The sequence below is a fragment of the Haliotis rubra genome, unplaced genomic scaffold (genome assembly GCF_003918875.1).
Source record: "Haliotis rubra isolate DU_JTF1 unplaced genomic scaffold, ASM391887v1 Scf434, whole genome shotgun sequence".
NCBI lineage: Eukaryota > Metazoa > Mollusca > Gastropoda > Lepetellida > Haliotidae > Haliotis > Haliotis rubra.
Window position 1 is genome coordinate 60,990 of NW_025767118.1, and position 20,576 is coordinate 81,565.

General features: G+C 42.9%; 1 protein-coding gene across 1 annotated transcript; it reads right to left on the minus strand.

Moving 5' to 3' along the window:
* Positions 1 to 2,787: 2,787 nt before the first annotated feature.
* Positions 2,788 to 18,818, minus strand: LOC124289135 (protein PML-like). Its single transcript, XM_046725737.1, has 6 exons — positions 18,732 to 18,818; positions 11,452 to 12,524; positions 9,928 to 9,992; positions 8,691 to 8,799; positions 7,089 to 7,151; positions 2,788 to 5,939 (listed from the first exon to the last, which is right to left on the minus strand). Exons 2-6 carry the CDS (start codon positions 12,521 to 12,523, stop codon positions 5,278 to 5,280), a joined length of 1,971 nt encoding a protein of 656 aa, XP_046581693.1. The 5' UTR covers position 12,524; positions 18,732 to 18,818; the 3' UTR covers positions 2,788 to 5,277.
* Positions 18,819 to 20,576: the final 1,758 nt, after the last annotated feature.

Below are 20,576 nucleotides of genomic sequence, written 5' to 3' on the forward strand. Positions count from 1 at the left end.
TTCGACAACGTTTACGTCATCACGGAATCAGACCACGACGTCCCGCCATACGACGTATCCTGACACAACGTCATCGACAAGCTCGCCGAATGTGGTGCCGAAATCATGTCCGCAGACCCTTGTTTTGGTGGAGAAATGTTGTTTTTACAGATGAGTTCAGGTTTAACATTTCCCATAGTGATGGACGTCAACGTGCCTATAGACGCGTGGGAGAACGTTATGCACAGGCCTGTGTCTTGGAGAGGAATCGCTTTGGTGGTGATTCCGTGATGATTTGGGGTGGAATAACAGCACGCCAAAGAACTCCTTTGGTGATTGTTCAGGGCAACTTAACTGGTGTGGGCTACAGGGATCAGATTCTTCGACCTGTGGCAATTCCTTTTCTGCAACGTCATGGCCCTGGGTTAACATTCCAGCAGGACAATGCCCGCCCTCATACGGCAAGGGTTGCTATGGATTTCTTGCAACACCACAACGTTGACTTACTGCCTTGGCCTGCAAATTCACCGGATCTCTCCCCGATAGAGCATGTTTGGGACGAGATGGATCGACGTCTACGCCGTCTTCCTCATCCGCCAGATAACGTCCTTGACCTTGCAACAGAACTTGAGAGAATCTGGCGTGACATCCCACAAGCCTTCCATGCACGTTTGATAGGCTCTATGCGTCGTCGATGCACTGCTGTTCTCAATGCCGTTGGTGGACATACCCGTTATTGAGCTTGTGACATGGTCGTTTGACCCCTGTCCCGCTTGTGGACTCGTGACGTCATTGTGATTGATTTTTCAATTGAAATTCTCCCGACTTGGTATGGTCTCATGATCCCTCCATTACAGTTTATATTTACCTTTGACATCGTTATCGTACTTATCAACTGGGATAATATTTTGACAATGCACAGTTTCTTTATGTGGCTAGTGTATTTGCAGGATATTTTCATTTCAAAAGATTCCTAAACTGTTTATTTGTTAATTTCAAACATTGGCGGATATTTTTAATACTGTATCGCTTCGGTTGAGAGTCGGTTGTTGTGTGAGTGAGTGAGTTGTTTTACGCCGCTTGTAGCAATTAGAGCAATATCACGACGGGGAAAACCAAAAATGGGCTTCACACGTTGTACGGTTGTTGAGGAAATGTTTTTGTGATGTTTCTTTTTTGTTTGTTTGTTTTCTTTCCTTTTTTGTTTATGTTTTCGTATTAGTGATTGATTTTGTACACCAACTAGAAATGTATAGAATGCTGTGTTAATGTCAATTTCTAGCAGAATACTTCTGTTTAACGCCGATTAGAGTAAGTGAGCCTCACCCTGCACCCTGCACAACATCCCTCACATGCAGTGGTGTAGTGGTTAGAGCGTCCGCCCGGAGAGCGGAAGGTCGCGGGTTCGATCCCCGACCGCGTCATACCAAAAGACGTTAAAATATGGTACTTGTTGGTCCCTGCCTGGCGCTCGGCATTAATGGGTACAACAAGGACTGGTCGGCTCGGAGTCAGTATAATGTGTCTAAGTGGGGTATTCATGCTTCACTTCGGCATGGTATCTCAGTGGGCTAGCACTATAAAACCAGCTGAAGTCTGGGCTAGTACAAGCAGCCGCACATACACATACAAACGCATGCACGTCGTCATATGAGCGAAATATTCTCAAGCACGACGTTAAACCCAATTTCACCTCACCCTCACATGCAGCCCCGCTGTTTGTTGATAAAATAATCATCCAGATAACTGAGGGGTATATTACTAACGCTGCGTAGGCGTTAGTGGGAATGTCCGAATGTTGTCGTCTAATACTGGATACTGAAGGTCAAGAATTGGTCTTCAGCTACTCGTGCTTGTCATAAGAGGCGACTAACGGGATCGTGTGGCCATTTTTTCTACTCGGCTAGTGCACGTCATCATATGCCCGTTGCGTAGATTGATGCCTACATAATGCAAATAACTGGATTGTTTGACTGGGCTGAGTGCAGCGTTAAACAAAAAACAAACAAACAGGTAAACAAGCGTTCACGTGGTATCCACACTGTCGCGGGGATGATCAATGTTTATTGCTGTAGGGGTACACAGAGACTGGCCACCCGATCCACATTAGTAGCTTCTTACGTGGACATACCAGACTGCTTGGGACTTATTCTAGACGGTTCGTCCATCAGTTGTCAGATGTAATCGCCGTGTCCTCATGAAACCCTTCCTCAGCTGATGATGGGACAACGGGTTAGCCTTGTGGTACAATGTGTGAAGCCCATTTATGGTGCCCCAGCCGTGATATTGCTGAAATATTGCTAAAACCATACTCATTAAACTCAACTGATAAAACTGTTGTATAAACCGTACTTTCTGATAAGTCAGTCCTCATGACATCTCCAAGCATGAGATACGGTGTGGTAGCATAGTAGTTAATGCATCCCCACGTCACGCCGAAAACCCGGGTTCGATTCCCAACATGGGTACAATGTGTGAAGCCCATTTCTGGTGTCCCCTGCCGTGATATTGCTGGAATATTGCTAAAAGCGGCGTAAACCCATACTCACTTCAAGCACGACTGTATTAGCAACATCATGACATATTGCGGTGGGGTAGCCTAGTGGTTAAAGCATTCACTCGTCACGCCGAAGACACGGGTTCGATTCCCAACATGGGCACAATGTGTGAGTCCATTTTAGGTGGCGCTGCTGTGATATTGCTGGAACATTACTTAAAGCGGCGTAAAACCATACTCACTCACTCATTCCAATATAGCTCATTATATTAAGTATACAACTTGTCACGACAATACAGACACAGAAAAAATCTTGCTGAAGCTGCGTTTATTGACAGCAACATTGCAGATACAAACATGACAAACGTGGTCATGTTGCTTCTACGTCAATATGAACAGTATTCATATCAAAACAATATATAACAGAAAATACAACAGCACAGTTCAGGCCCCAGGATCATGCAAGTGTCTTAAGTCCATATTTTGTCTTAATTCTTAAAGTGTAGACTTAAGAATAAATTGTGTCTTAAACTGGGGATCACGAAGCTGGCTAGCTATTCTCGAAATGTTCGTAGCCCTACGAACTTCGTAAGCCCATTCTTAACACACTGGCTACGACGAAAGAATTCTTTGGGCTACGAACGTTTCGAGAATAAGGGCCCCGGATCTTTGAGAAAGTCCTGCGTAGACTAAGGACAAGTTTCGTGCTAAGCAATTTTCAGACTTAAGACACTTTCATGATCCCCGGGGCCAGGTCTTCTCCAGGTCTTTGGCATTCTCCAAAGGCAAGTAGAAGTTTACTCCGTTTTTGAAATATTCCACATAATTATACACATTATCATGTGAATCAGTGGTTATGGGTGGATAAAACTCCCTATAGAAAATATACCGGTACATATTTGTGGAAAAATAAAACCCCGCCTAAAACAACGCCTGGTTGTAACCAAATTTAGAGGCCCACTCATTGGCGCACTCCTTCTCCAACAGCCCACCAGGGGGACAACTGAAATAAAACACCCTATTAACATTAAGTAAAAGTAAACCAAAAAGCTCCTAAAAAAACATCTGTTCAAAATGTATCCGGACCCGTTAAACAGGGGTACTGAATCGGTCCACACAAACCGATCTCAGTCAGAAGCCCATATGGCTACATCATTGTGGCATCGCAAGCCTACCAATAGGCTGTTGTGTTAAACTGATCTTGGTTCCGATGAAGATGTCACGCCAAACATGCAAATGAGGCCAAGAACAGATCTTACGCTGCATCCATGATCGGAATAGAACTCGAGTCTACAGCATAACGATCGATCACTTTACCCGAGCAAACCCCACATTTAAATAAACTCAAAATATAAGCCACAACACTGTCTCCATAACCAATACAAATGTGTGTTTTAAGAAGAAATCCACTTTCATAAGACAAACATTTGTTTTTATGAGAGGATCCAAAAAGTTCATGATTTCTGTTGGAAGAGACCTGTGGCAAAAGTATCATTTTCTGTTCAAACGCAAGTCCTCCACCAGCGGATATCAAATGGTCGATACGCCCAACTGTATAAAAGAATCAATCGCCCTACCTCTACTGCTCGGGCGGTGGGGTAGCCAAGTGGTTAAAGCGTTCGCTGGTCTTGCCAAAGAGTTCGATTTCCACATGGGTACAATGTGTGAAGGTTATTTTTTGTCCCCGCCGTGATATTGCTGGAATATTTGCTAAAAGCGGCGTAAAACTGAACTCATTAAATTCTGAAAGATGTGGCCATCAGATGACATCATTCCAGTTCCAAATGTCCGTCTCTACTACAGAACGTTACACAAATACAAATACACACTCCACAGTAACCAAGTATGTAGAAGCCTTGACGCTGACGGATTCGAACGTCTACCTGATGCGATATGCACAAATGATGATTTCAGGTCTTTACACATAGAGTTATGACATGGGCGCCAAAGATCAGTACCCCGTTCAAAAAGCGCTAAGGTGGTCGTAACTCCCATACTTACGATTATCGTAGCAACGATCGTTTTACGGAACGGGGCCCTGATTTTAATGCCTTTCAAAATTGAAGATTTAAAAAGAAGAATGTTCTATCGAAATGAAAATCATGAAACAGCGCTGTCTTCGCTCTACTTTGTGGAACGACGCCAAGGGTCCGTTGTCTGAGCTATCTTAGCGCTAAGGTGATCGTAACTCCAATACCTTTACGTCGACTAACTGTCTTAGCACTACTTTGTGGAACGACGCCAAGGGTCCGTTGTCTGAGCTATCGTAGCGCTAAGGTGGTCGCAACTCCCATATCTTTACGTCGACTAACTGTCTTAGCACTACTTTGTGGAACGACGCCAAGGGTCCGTTGTCTGAGCTATCTTAGCGCTACGGTGATCAGAACACCCATACTTTAACATAGGCTTACGATAGCCTCAGCGTTAAGTTTGCTTTGGGCTAGTGGGCCCAGGGTAATATCATTGCTTCACAGGCTTGTATACACTATGGCCGCCATCACCCTTGAATAAACACAATGCATTGCTTTTATATTTTGTAACCAAAGAATGAAAGAAAAGGCTAATTCCAGTGAGACTGAGATAGCTATTGTCCTGACACAGACCTAGGAACATAATAGGGTGGGTTGATTCGACCCAACGATCATAGGTTACTTCCGTGCCCAAGGCCATACAACTCTGCCCAGCTAATTTCTGCGCCTTAGACAACTAGTCCACTGCTGTAAGTATTCACGTGAGGACGACACTAGTGTACACAATCTCTTGGTTTATCGACGATGGGTGATCGCAAGAGATATATTCAGTTACAAGTGGGACTGCGACTGGCAAATCAGATTCTTTTTCCAGCCCTCCATCTGCACATCACCGCCACTAACAAGCCGTATGGCCACCTTAGTGTAGCCGGAAAAAACTCCGAACACAGGCCACACCCTCGAATTGTGCTTCAAGTTGACAAGATGTCCACATGCCAACATTTCTTGGCTGAAGATGTCGATGAAGTTAACACATTTTCTGTCCATATTGACCAAGATTCCATACATCACCCTCACAACCACACCGCCCTTACTGGCGTGCCGGTATCGCATATCAACCAGCTCACCGTTCTGCATTATTTTTAAAACAGATTCGTTGTCAAACTCATTGCGAGCCAACAAGAGGCAGCACGAGTTGGTTTGTTTGCCGACGAAGTAATCATTGTCCATCACTTCCTCCCCACACACCCCGACCTCCAGAACGAGGCTACTCCAAAACACAGGCTTGTCCAGTTCCGCCTCCACCTCCCAGTACACCAGCCCGCTAGAGGGCAGTGGGAACGTGCTGCAGGTGCCGCAGTAGTTCTTGAAGCTCTTCCTCTTCGAGTAATAAGATGGATGTCCTGGTTTCATCTCGTTTACGAGGATACCTTTGTCATTTATGTGCACCCAGTTCGTGGATGCTTTTTCAGCGTCCAGCATCATCTTAGGACCTGCATCATTAACAGATTTACTCAGTTTGGATATTGATTAAGGTTGCACTCAGCAATATTACAGCTATATGACGATCGAGAGATCAATATTGTGAGCATCGATCCACGCCGTTGGGGTACGACGTACACGGCAAACTTTATCGCTGTTTGACCAGTATGTCAGTTTTTCAACAATGATCCCTCACTCAGACGCGGTAAACTGACCCACTGTCATATAAACCGTAATGCAGAGGGCCAGACAGGGAAACAAAAAAGTTCCATTTTCTTTCAACATCTTTTCTGAGATCGAAGCACCGGCCTTGTGCTCTCTGGCAGACACACTATCCACAAGACCACAGAGGCAATAACTTGACCAATGATTTCGAATCCATTTTAATCATTTACTGAAATACTCCGTTCGCTTTGACTCATTCATTCTGAAATTGCTCTTCAGCAACCCGTCCATGCTCCAAAGAGGCGACTGACGGGATCGCTGATTTGGTTCACGCATGTCATCGTATCCCAATTGCGTTGATCGATGCTCATGATTTTGATCACTAGTCTGGTCCAGACTCGATCCTTTTCAGACCGTCGCCATATAGCTTGATTATTGCTGAGAGCGGTGTTAAACAACAAATACTCAAAAATTTAATTATAAATTTAATACTCAAAAACATCATGTCATGTAGAATGACCGACATATTTTGATATTCCATATGCTTTAATGTAACATGTACAGTATTCTTCAATGTTCTGACAGGTAATGACAAATAAATACTGAAAACTTCACAGTTTTCACACTGTGATAAAAGTAGTATTCGTGATATCTGATGGCATTTTGGGGCTGAAATTAGTCAAAACATCGCGTATTGAGAAATACGGACACCTGAGATTGTCGGATGGAAAGAAAATAATTATAATGATAATAATAATAGTGCATTTATAATGCGCTAAACTCCATTATAGTTGATTACTCATAGCGCTAACAAAAGTCCTCTGGTATTTACAAAGTTTGTAATTGGGGGCAAGATTAGGCTGTGTTGTAAAACCGATTACACAGGTAGGTCTTTAGAGCCCTTTTGAAAGTGCAGAGATCCACTATCTCTGGGGTTAAGGAATTCAGACTCTCTATCTGACACTGACCTTTTCAATTTGTTCCGAAGTACTTACATTTCACGATTCGAACGTCCTGGAGTCTTCTGACAGCATGAAGAAACATACCCCGGGTACCTCCTGAAATGCATCCAGTAGAGGGTAATAAACTTTGTGCAAGGGTAGTTGGTTGGTTGGTCGTTTTACGCCACACTCAGCAATATTCCAGCTATATGACGGCGGTCTGTTCATATCGAGTCTGGACCAAACAGCCCCGTGATCAACAGCATGAGCATCGATCTACGCAAGTCAGCGAGGTTGTTCACCCGATCCCGTCAGTCGCCCCTATACGACAAGCATGGGTTACTGAAGACCAATTATAACCTTGATCTTCACGGGTATTGTGTAAGTGTAATCCGGATGGGAGGTCAGTGTTAACATATTAAGCGCCTGCCCATGTCAGGTAAATTTTGTGTTAAACCTGTTGTTTCAAATTTGTATGTGTCCTTAAAGCATGCAAATAATGTGCGTGCCGATTAAAGTGCAGCAGCGGAGTGCAGGTCTATTTTAAAAGGGATCATGAAGAGTTTAGGCAGGAACTGCAGCTTCAAAAGTATGTTGGTCTTAATTGGCATCTCTGTTTCAGACACTGGCTGAGAAGGTGCGAGCTACAACGTTGCGTTCAACATTCTCTCACTTATTATTGATTGCTGGCTGGCTCAACAAGTCCATTGAGCGAGTTTAGTTTTGCACCGATTTTAGCACTATTGCATCAATGTCACCAGATTTGGGCGAGGTACACAAGAAAATGGCGAATGGAACCGTGGCGAGCGAACGCTTTAACCACTAGGCCCCCATCGCCTCGTTCTAAGTCCAGATTTATGCCGGTGTTATCGTGCTTGACCAATGAACTGTCATGTTGCAGTTTAAAATTGATGTCCGATTCGAGCCGCGGGAGCAGGTCTATTTTTATTCAAATAAAAAACTGACAAGCCAGGAACACATTCAATCCCCCGCTTCCCCCACCCCTACATTGCCCATTGGACTCGACCGTAAAACACAAGGACAGAAGGGAATTAGAAAAAATATCTATTGGCAGCTGGAATGACTGACGCTAATACAATAAATAATGGGATACTTGCTTTCTGGTAATCTAAAGATTCTCAAATAAGCATGTGGACACCTATGGTGGTGACCTATTTTAGCAACTTTCCATGCACAGGACTGATACACTTGCTTTCCAACGTAAAACATTCCTGGAGTTGCGCCGCGTCGGCCCTCCCCTTGCCCGCTTAGGGTAGTTACGATTCAACAGTAGCCGTCGATCCATGAAGATCCAGGTTAGAATTGGTCTTCAGCAACCCATGCTTGTCAAAAAAGGCGAGTAACTGGATCGGGAGGTCAGGCTCGTTGACTTGGTTGACACATGTCATCGTATTGAAATTGCCAAGATCAATGCTCTTGCTGTTGACCACTGGATGGTTTGGTCCACACTCGATTAACAATAGAACGCCGCCATATAGCTGGGTTATTGCTGTATGGGGCAATAGACAGCAAACAAACAACACAGAAGCCGTCACGGACCTAACGACCATTTTTTAAATTAAATCGAGCAGTTGCTTTATAAACTTGTCACAGTAATTGCTCCCCACACAGCGAAGAACATTCTCATAAACTCACCTTCTGGATCCATCTGAACCACGAATGCCTTGAGTCTGGCTACTTCTTCGTGGAGGTCATTGACAACGTGGACACCGCTTTGGGACATATTCTTCAGTTCACTGACTTCCTGGAGACAAATGTTGGAACATAACAATTACTGTTTTCAACCATTAACAGAATGCATTCGATGAAGTGAAGTCTTCGGTCAGTGATTTTACTGATGAATTTACTGGAGCGATCGATTATAGCAGCAATTGGATGTGAGAGTATGATTCTGGACATGGCAGTGAAGGACCGATGGGGGACTGATGCACGTGGATGACTGATACATGTGGGTGAGTGATGCACGAGAGCAACTGATACATGGGTACATGATACATGTGGATGACTGATACATGTGACTGACGCACGTGGATGACTGATACATGTGGGTGAGTGATGCACGAGAGCAACTGATACATGGGTACATGATACATGTGGATGACTGATACATGTGACTGACGCACGTGGATGACTGATACATGTGGGTGAGTGATGCACGAGAGCAACTGATACATGGGTACATGATACATGTGGATGACTGATACATGTGACTGATGCGTGTGGGCAACTGATACATGTGGGTGAGTGATGCACGAGAGCGACTGATACATGGGTACATAACGGGTACATGATACATGTGGATAACTGAATGGAATGTGTCACCAGTTCATAATACTGTTTCATATCAGTTAGGATAGTGGATAATAATATACACTTTGGTGACTGATACACGTTAATCAGTGTGCGAAATAGCCACTGGCCCGCTAGCCCGTGGCTAGTAAAAATCCATCCGGGCCGGTAAATCTCCACAGTCACTAGCCAGACTGGCTAGTCAAATTTCATGAGGTCATTTTGTAAATATGTCTTGACATATTGTTATGTAACTTGTTAAGTTATAGTACACTTTTAAATCATGCAAGATTATGGCCTGATCAAAATGTTCATCATATTAGCAGCTTACCGTTGTGTAATCTTTGCTTAGTTTCTACATTGAAATTTCGGGCTAGTGAATTATTTGGTGGGCTAGTAACTTCCAGGCATAGCTAGCCCGACTGGCGAGCAAAATTTGAAAGCTACTTCACACACTGCATGTTTATGACTGGCAAACGAGACACAAAACGATGGCCGGTCACATCGTTCGTTTGTTCATGTAGGGCGACGGTTTTTTCTTATTATTGTTTAAAGTTAAAAAATATATACAAATATACATTACCTTCGCCAGTTTTAATTTTTGGTCCCGAAGTTGTGCAATAGTAGATTCAAGCCATAGCTCACGACCTGTACAAGAACCAAACCATGGAATATTGAATTACTACAACATCTTCTGATACCGTTGCGTCCTTAACCTAAACAGACTCTGCGTTGCCATAAATAGGCACGTGGAGGGATGAATAGTTCAGACTTATCCCGGGTTTTCATTATACAAAATACCCGTAAACATCCGGGTTAGAATTGGTCTTCAGCAACCCCTGCTTGTCGTAAGAGGCGACACACGGAATCGGGGGGTCAGGCTCGCTTACTTGGTTCACACATGTCATTGTATCCTAATTGCGCAGATCGATGCTCATAATGATGATCACTGGGTTGTCTGGTCCAGGCTCGATTATTTACCGACCCCGTTAGTCGCATCTTACAACAAGCATGGGTTGCCGAAGAACAATTCTAACCCGGATCTTCACGGGTCAACATTTAACAACTAAGCAAGGTTGCTGCCACTCCATTACTACCGAGCAGAATGAGTCTCACATCAACTACCATTATATTTTTTTGCTCGCTACTGCTTCACAGGTCCGAGTACATCGCATTATTAATCATATCGTTACAAGACTGGTGTCGTCCCATTACCCTTATGTCGTATGGGCCTACAATTAAGATGGGTAACAACATGTAAAAACCTGGCTGAGCTTGAATAACTTGATGCTTATGCTTTCTACTACTGGTTTGGCCAAACCGATCTTGCCACTAAGAAACAGCACACTGGTTCACTCTTGCTAAATTCACACGTGTAGCCACTTCTAACAGAATAGAGGGGCGGTGGGGTAGCCTAGTAGTTAAAGCGTTCGCTCGTCACGCCGAAGACCAGGGTTCGATTCCCCCACATGGGTACAATGTGTGAAGTCTATTTCCGTGTGCCCCCCGCCGTGATATTCCTGGAATATGGCTAAAATCGGCGTAAAACCCTATTCACTCACTCACTCACTTACTACTGTTATAGAAGAGGGACATTTTTAAAGTAATTTTTGTATCAATCATCACGCCCAGGACTCAAAAATGGCCTTGATCCAATATGGGAATCAAAATATTGCCTTCGATGTGATGAAAGAACACTTTTCAACTGGCTTACCCTACGACCTAAATGAAACAGAGAAATTAGATTTATTTCAGTTTAATACAAGGTTTGGACCTCAACAGACTGTACGTTAAGTGGCTGTACATTACGGGAATCAGACAAAACACTTGAAAAATTACCTAACGTTGTCAAATGTAAAGCCATGACATTTAGAAGTGATACACACAAAGATGGGATTATCATAAACTTCTGTATTATAAAAAGTTGTGTTCCTTATACATTCTATTACAGAACAACATCCAACACATGTCCCCTTAATGTAGGATGTAATTCGGCCACTATTGTGGTCCACCGATACCCCTAGAACACACCTAAATGGACGTTTGAATGTATTATGCTCAGCAATCTAACCCTATCAAGCCGTTTACAGATAGAGACATGAAGTACCTGAACAGAATGAAGAAGTCTCGGTTACTTGATCCTTGTCCTTGACAGAAACAAAGAAACTTCCGATGCATGAAATAAGGGACTTTACATCCTGTAACCCCTGTTTTGAAAACATGACCGATGACTCGTTCTTGTGGACAAAGGGAACGTCAAGTCTTACGCAGGACTCGCACGCCTGTGTGATGGAACTCTTCAGTTTGTGGAGATGAGAAGGTGAGGCGTAGAGGAGAGTCTTTTTGATGTAGTCAAGGACTGTCTGACAGCTTGTCTCTGATGATTTCAGGACAGGATAACGACTGTCATTGATGTTCCTCATGGAGTCTAAAAGCTGATCCAGCTCTACAAGGACCTCCTTCTCTCGCTGATCTATCAAAGTTTTCAGTTCTGAAAAAGTGTGCTTGACAGTCTCCTTAAGAGATACGGCTTTCTCTTGAATGATACGAGTTTGCTCATTGACATCGCTTGTTGCCAAGTCAATCTCCTCCTTCTTATCAGTAGCAGATTTCAAACAATTACTCAACTTCTCTTCTTCAGTAGAAAGAAACATATCAGCGTTAATGGTACTGTGACCAACGTGGTCTTCGTAGAAACATCGGGAGCAGATGAAGCTGTCACAGTGGGCGTCAAAAATGTTCAGACTCTGGCCGTGCTTGTCACACTCCGTCTGCGACCCTTTGACTTTCTCCGGCAGGTCAGGAATCAGTGTTGTCGCATGGCTCCTGGTTGATTTGATACCTGCGTGCAATACCTGACAATGCTCGCAAAGAAAGTCGCCACACTCGCCACACCAACACACAGCCTGGTTTCCATCCTCCTCATTCGTACACAGGAACTCTGACGGTCGATGTTTGGAAGTCAAGTTGAAGACATCAGCTCGGGTGACCTCATCGACAGGGAATTGTCCTTCATGTATGGCATGGCTCTTCAAGCAAACAGAACACACTAGTGTTTTGAGCTCCCATGACTTGAGGCAGTTCTCACATACCGGATGTAGACAGGGGAGCAGGTGCGGCTGTGGTCCTCTGTACCTGAAGGAGGTGCTGCACACCACACACTTGGGGAATGGTTCCATTCTGAAAATACAAGGCACAGACATACTTCATCACATACTTTGTGTGTCCCTCTGACACGTGTTACCCGTGGTATCCCCTATGTTACATTTGAGTGAGTGAGTGTGTTTAGCTTTATGTCGCTTTTAGCAATATTCCAACAATATCATGACGGGAGACACCAGAAATGGGCTTCATACATTGTACCTATGTGGGGACTCCAACCCGGGTCTTCGACGTGACGAGCGAACGATTTAACCACTTGGCTACCCCACCGCCCCCTGTTACATTTGACCACTTTCTAAATGGTATTCAGTATTCATAGCTTTCGGTCATCTGAGAGGCACCAATATACACTTGTTGGAGGGATACACAAAGCATGTGATTCACATGAAAAGATGTTAGACTTCATTTTTCATAGAAGCTGCGTTGGCTGAGTGGGTTAGATCGCTGACTTGTGTGATGGCGATTTGATGCCTCTCTCTGAGAATCTGGATGTGACTCACCTCATAAACGAACAAGAATCTGTACTTCAATGATAAATAAAGTGTTACCCCAAATATACACATGGAAAAAAGTATCGCAGCACCCATGTTCATAGTATCAATATGTTACCATTAATCATAGCAAAGGAACTTATCCAAACCTCAATTTAACTTACTTTCTGGATACATTGACCCTCAAGAATAATTAAAAGGCAAATCTCAACCAAAAAGTTTATTCTTAGAGGCATACATGGCATTAAAAACATATTCATTTGTAATGCCATGGTCGTATGACCTTAACAAATGTGATCATTTTCAAGATTCGGGCATACAGTCCTCACGAAATCACAAAAGGATCAATATTTGAGCCAATGCCAATATCTGGTGTTACTTCCGGCAGCTGCGATAACATCCCTGACCCTTCTCAACACTGTATCAGACGTTGAATTTGACGTGCGTTCCATTCTGATCGTGGAGTTGCTCCAACACATCAGGCTAGCTATTCTCGAAACGTTCGTAGACCTACGAACTTCTTAAGCCCACTCTTAACACGTTGGCTAAGATCAAAGTTACGAATTCTTAGGGCTATGAACGTTTCGAGAATAAGGGCCCTGTATTTGGGTATATCTGCGACCCATAATGTCTCAAACAAGTTCCATTTGATTATTGGTCTTGGTAGAGTTGCGATCGCCTCTTTTGTAACATATCAGCACCTGCACGTCATGATGTGGCCTAGCATTGTCATCCATGAAGACTGGCCCAGTGTGTGGTCATCGAAATATGGTACAACTCTGTCTAGGATGTCAGTGATGTACCGTTGTCCATGCATGACCTCAAGTTCCAATGGCGTCCGGGCGGTGGTGTTGCCTTGTCGTTAAAGCGTTCGTTTGTCACGCCGAAGACCCAAGTTCAATTCCCCACAAGGGTACAATGTGTGAAGCCCATTTCAGATGTCCCCGGTGTGATATTGCTGGAATATTGATAAAAGCGGCGTAAAACCATACTCAATCACTCACTCACTCCAGTGGCGTCGAACTGACACCAAGCTATAGTTTGGCATGAAATGCATGTGGACCCTTTTTTTGTAAATATCTCTTCATCCAATGACCCAATCGATCTCAAACTGTGCAAGTGGATGTTTTGTCAGACAACCTAATCACATTGTAAATCACCGATTTTATGCATTTGTATTAAAGAATCTGTCTATGTAACTGTCAACAAAATAAACAGCAGAACGCAGAAGGCTTGCAGAGGGAGGGAGCCAATGACCTGTAACAGCGGTAGTGTTGGGTCATAAATGCACGTGCAGTTCATGATAGTTACCTGTGCACTGCACAGTGATAGACCGTTTGGATCATTCACATTGACTACTTCTAGCTGTCATCATGAAAGCTTATTCAGATGATGCTAAACGTTTAAGTATTAGATATACCCACACTTTCCGAGGTGTGCCGCTCAATACCCCTACTGTTTGATTCGTGTGGCCTCCGAGGCGTTAGCCGAGGAGACCACACGACTCAAACAGTAGGGGTATTTGGCGACACACCGAGGAAGTGTGGGTACATCTGACTTATACCTCACTTCGGGTCGAGTTACGAGTTTATTATAACACTTTATGTTCTAATTATGACCAAAAAAGTTATTTCTTTTCCATCTGTTTCATTTATTTTTAGCCCACTGGTTAAGACCCTCAAATGTCCCGCGTCTATAGTCTGTTTGCAGTGAAACCTACCGATCAATTTCACTTTAAACAAAAAGTACTCAAATTAGTGAAATTAAGATTGCGAATCTCATAATTTGACCTTGCCAAATGAACATCTCAGAATTATATTCAACTTAGAATAAAATTTGTTTAATAAATGATCATAGTTTCAAATCAATATTATTGGTTTGTATTACAATTTTAGGGGGGTAAGCGCAGTAGTTGGAACAGTGAAACAAATGCCCGTGCGGTACGTAACAAGCGTTAACTTCTACCAAACCTGCATGTTCTGGGTGTTTCATTTAATGCGCATACCCCATTGTAATACAAACCAATAACAGCGCTTTGAAACTATGATCGTTTGTTAAACAACTTTTATCCTAAGCTGAATATAATTCTGAGATTTAAATGTTCAATAGGCAAGGTAAAATTATGGGGATTTGCAATCTTAGTTTCACTTTATTTGATTTACTTTTTTAAAGTGATATTCATCGGTACGTTTTCACTACAAACAGACTATAAGCAGTCGATTGCACGTGCATGCACGGGCTTGCACGATTTCACACGATTTTAAACACCAGTTCGGGCGCGAGAATGACTTCAAGTAGCCCCAGATATGCGCAATATTACCGATAATTGACATTTGTATGGACAGACCAATGCGCATGCGTTCTCTGACTCGCATGTGGCATAGAAAACATTTGGAAGATCACACGTTCGTTCGCCATGGATGCTGAAGAGTGGACAGAGGATTTTCTTTCTCAAATTGACAGTTCGTTAGCGTCACATTTCGACCTGGATGATAAGGAAGATTTTGAAACAATCGAAATCTCAATGTGAGTCCATTGAAATAAAATTATATTTCGCCGTTTGTTGTGTCTTTATTGCTTCGGTATACCCTAGTGTATCATTGATACACCTACACTTTTGACAGGTGTACCGGTCAATACACCTACACTTTTAACAAAGGAAACCATGGCAACGAGACCGGAAGGGGGGTATAATTAGCAATGTGTTTATTATTTTTTAAAAAGAGAGCAAACTTTGCAAACCGATTTATAAGGTGTCGGATTACATGAAACGTACAACTTTTGCTCGAAAAAGAACATCGTGCTAACAATTGTGAAAAAAAAAACTAACAACCAATAAACAAAATCTTGTACAAAACAGGTAGGCATCCAAAGTTAGATTCTTTTGACATCAGGGTCATCAGCATAGCTGAACTACATTGACGAACGTTGACCTTTATGACCCAACACTGCCGCTGTCACAGGTCATTGGCTCCCTCCCTCTGCAAGCCGCCTGCGTTCTGCTGTTTATTTTGTTGACAATTACATAGACAGATTCTTTAATACAAATGCATAAAATCGGTGATTTACAATGTGATTAGGTTGTCTGACAAAACATCCACTTGCACAGTTTGAGATCGATTGGGTCATTGGATGAAGAGATATTTACAAAAAAAAGGGTCCACATGCATTTCATGCCAATTCTAAGATGCCTAGCGGTTAGAACAATCGGAAAAAAAATACATTATCAGACAATAAAGGTATAGTTTTTTGATGACGTAACAATTGAATGACGTTTTCCCGTCACTGCGCCATTCTAGTGTGCCCCCTCGTAATCGAATTATTTTACATTACGTCACAATGTAAGTGACGTCACGATGCATGTCAGTTGTCATCGCCTCGTACGGCCTCCTACAGTAAACTACTCCGTTGCATCCCGTTTCTTGGTTTGCATTTGCTTCACGCAGCTAACATCACTGGTGGAAACATTACGTTTATGTTTTACGACGGTTAAATTGTGTCAATTCGACTCACACGTTTTCGGCGACACGGTAACGTTCGCAATGTTTACATACCCACAATGCAATCGTGGAATGTCGCTTGACTACTCAGCTTCATCTGGATGTACTGATCTAAACTTACGTTGGTAGTAGAAATGCGACGTTCATATTGCCCCATATGGTTTACGTTAATGACAGATGTAATTAAAATAATTCAGAGAAGATATTTAATCCGAACGTAAACCGTCATCAAACTGTTATCATTTGTTTTTTTCTGGTAACGTTCGTCTTAACGTAGGGGAGCTGACACATCAATAGAACAGCGCACCAGTTAGCCCTGTGCGAGGATTCTTAACTTAGGCCACCGACACCGTCGTTTGTTTTCTGCCTTAAATTAATCGTAATTATCCTTAGAAAGTATTAAATTTAGCATCTTAGAAAAGATGTAAAGTTCGCTCTACCCCAATGTGTTTTGTAATAAAGTATAGTTTTGCCCTGAACTATTATAATTAAAGCACGAGGACGGTAGTCCTATCTATTACACCTATTACAAAACACATTGGGGTAGAGCGAACTTTATTTCCTAAACTATAGTCAGGCTGCTTTGTGCTGTGGGATAACAACGAACGTCTGATAGGCTCTAGATAGATACCCGACCTATTTTACGCGATTACGGACCGTTCTGTTTGACAAACAATGATGTGGAAGCCACTCTGTTGACATGAAGTTTTGTGTATCCTCCTGTTGAGTTGCTGTCTCTCGTGGTCGACCTGAACACTGAGATCCGTCCCTAACGTCATTAGCTGATAGTCGATGGATCACAACCAACATCTCTCGCTATAGCCCTCAATGACATGCCAGCATTCTACACAATAACTTGTCTCTTTGAAATGTTGTCAGTTGAGACCCTATATTGTTTATTAACAACGAGATCAATTAATTTTCCTAGTTAACGAGATAAAAATACAGTTGAGTGAAACTTGATATTTTCTTAACGATGCATTGCACCCGATGCTCACCTTCGATCGTAGCACGAACATACGTAAAATCAATGTATTATAATACATTGTGTGTTGCGATAGTTTCCGTTACATTCGATTACTTTCTAAAAGGTTTTCTATATTCACACTGTATTCACACTGTTGTTGATAGCTGTGCGCGACAGGCGAGTTCGGTGGTGACGCGAGAAGTGAGGATAAGAAGTAGCAGCGAGAGCATATTACACAATCACCTCTCCGCTGTGACCAAGCAGACGAGGTGAGCATAGCGAGCGAATGAATTCCAGCGATTATTGATTGCCCTGAGAGACTAATCGATATTCAGCAAAAAAAATATAAGCATACTCGCGGGCGTTTCCCAGCAGGATGTATGTCATGACTGTGTCCCGGTACTAGCTCCCCCAACCCCCACCACCCCCAACACACGCGCGCACACGCACGCACACACACATGTTCATTGGTTCCCAATTGCGTAGATCGATGCTCATGCTGTTGTTCACTGGATTGTCTGGTCCAGACTAGATTACTTACAGACCGCCATTAATAGCTGTAATATTGCTGAGTGCGGCGTAAAACTCTGACTATTTCTGACTACAGGATATTGAATGAACTACTTTGACAGTACTATTTTATTCAGGTCTGGTGAGTATTTGTGCCCAGAGGACGATGTTATGCTAGTCTTATTACGTTAAATATTATGACTGGGTGAGGTGTCTCCTTTTACTTTCGATTCCCGGAAATGAAAACAACGGAGTTTCCTTGCAGTGCGGGGGGATTCCCCTCCTGCTCATTGGGCAGGACCCAACTTGAGTATCTTCTTGACAACCGTTGATCTTGGCTTTTAACAAAAAGGATGCACTCCGTGCGTGTGTGCGAATGTGCGTTTGAGGGGCGGGCGGTTGTGATGGTTTGTGTGTGAATGGGGGTGGGCTGTTAACAAAATCCGGGATCGTGACGTCACTTCCGGTCATAAATGTCCCTCCGATATTTTACACTGCCGAAATGCCAGCTAGCGAAGGCGACCTCCAAAGCATATATAATATTTTACACGTATTCTATGAATGTGTAGATACAGACAGGACCTTTGACTGTATAGGACCGCATCACGGCTCTCGGAGGGAGTACACGTACTGACACAGATGACAAAGTCAGCATATGCGTCTAATCTGAATCTGAGTGATTACGTCGAACGCATAAACAACACTGTGTTTGGAGACACTGAGACTATAAATAGTACACCTATAAAATATTCCAAACCTTTGAATCGTCTCGGCGTGGACTCAACACCCTCTCTTCTGGTCGTGTTGTTCCCGCGCCAAATCCAGTACGAGTGTGAGTAATGAGAGTTACCCCCCTTTGTATGTATAGAAGCACGCGAAGGCGGGCTGTTATTGCATGAAACCCATGTAAAATATGTCACGCTCACAGATTATTAATTACTGAAAATACACAAGGCTTTGCATTATTAATTATAATGTTCCATTAAAAATTAATTAATTAATTAATTGATATAAATATGAAAGTTGTGATATCTTGACAGTAAAGCAATCTCACCATTAACATTTGATACGATCAATGATTTCCCATTTTAAAATATTTTACAAATATATTTTAGTGAATTGGATATTCAAAACCGGATTCAAATTATTCAAACGTTTGTTTTGATAATATAGACACAAATGATAACAACGAATGTTGTAAATAAATTTAAACTATATATAAACTGTGGACCGAGACCGCTAATTCGAGCTATTTTGAAGTTGGTTTTTTGTTTAACGTCGCACTCAAGCTATATGACGACAGTCTGTATATAATAGAGTCTGGACCAAATAATCTAGTGATTGACATAATGAGTATTAATCTACGAAAGTCGGCGAGCCTGTTGGGTTTTTTTTTAAATGAGCAATTATTATCATAAAATCAACATGGATTCCAATCATTTTGTCATTTTTTATGAGTCAAAGGTCAGAAAAATTCATGTTTTTCCATCGTGATCACCACGAGAAGTTTTAGTTAGGTGTTGAAAACAATCATTATAAAAATGCCGAGGTGCTTAATAAAGTTCTTTGTGTATAGATACCTTCCCCGGACACTTAACATGGGCGGATCCAGGAATTCTAAAACCCCGGAACCCCCCTTGGCTCCGCCAACGGATTATTTTTTTTCAATGTGGTCATAAGTTTCAGAGAGAGAGAGAGAGAGAGAGAGGGGGTCCTAAAAACAACAGAGAGAGAGAGAGAGGGGGGGGTCCTAAAAAACCAACACCTGACCCCCACCCCACCCTTTGGATCCGCCACTGCTTTATACTGACCCTGCGCTGACCAGTCCTTGTGTTATCCTCTTAGAGCCGAAAGTCAGGCAAGGTAACAACAAGATTCATCTTTTCACGTATTTTGGTGTGACGGGTCCAGGGAATCGAACCACTGGTCTTGCTTTCTCCAAGTGGACGCTGTATCCACTGGGCCATAGAGTTGGTTGGTTGGTTGTTTAACACTGCACTCAATATTCCAGCTTTATAGCTGCGGTGTGTAAATAATCCAGTGATCAACAGCATGAGCATCGATCTACACAATTGGAATACGATGATATGTGTCAACCAAGTCAGCGAGCCTGACCATGCATCCGATCCCGTTAGTCGTCTCTTACGACAAGCAGAGGTTACTGAGACCAATTCTTACCCGGATCTTCACGGGTCGGACCACAGAGAGCGATTTACAGTGTATATAGGCCCAACAACAGTGGCTGACTGTACCAAGCTTTTAACACTGTGTACTATCCCAAGCAAGGAATACAATAACACAAAGAGACCATTAATTCAGTTCGTTATAAGCGTAGTTCGTTATGCGACAAAAATCTTTCAGCAACTGGAGGTGACAATAAACAGCTAGTTATACCCATTAGTTCGTTTAAAGCGTGTTCGTTATGGACGTAGTTACTGTTACAGTGCATATTTTGAGTGCACGTCTTTCAGAAGCATATCTTATACCATCCTCGATAATCTCCAGGGTATAGGTTACGATAACTCTCCACTATACCCTGGATGCATAAACGGCTTGGCCAGATGATTTTATTACCTCCCTTGGCTGGCTCCGCATTCTCACA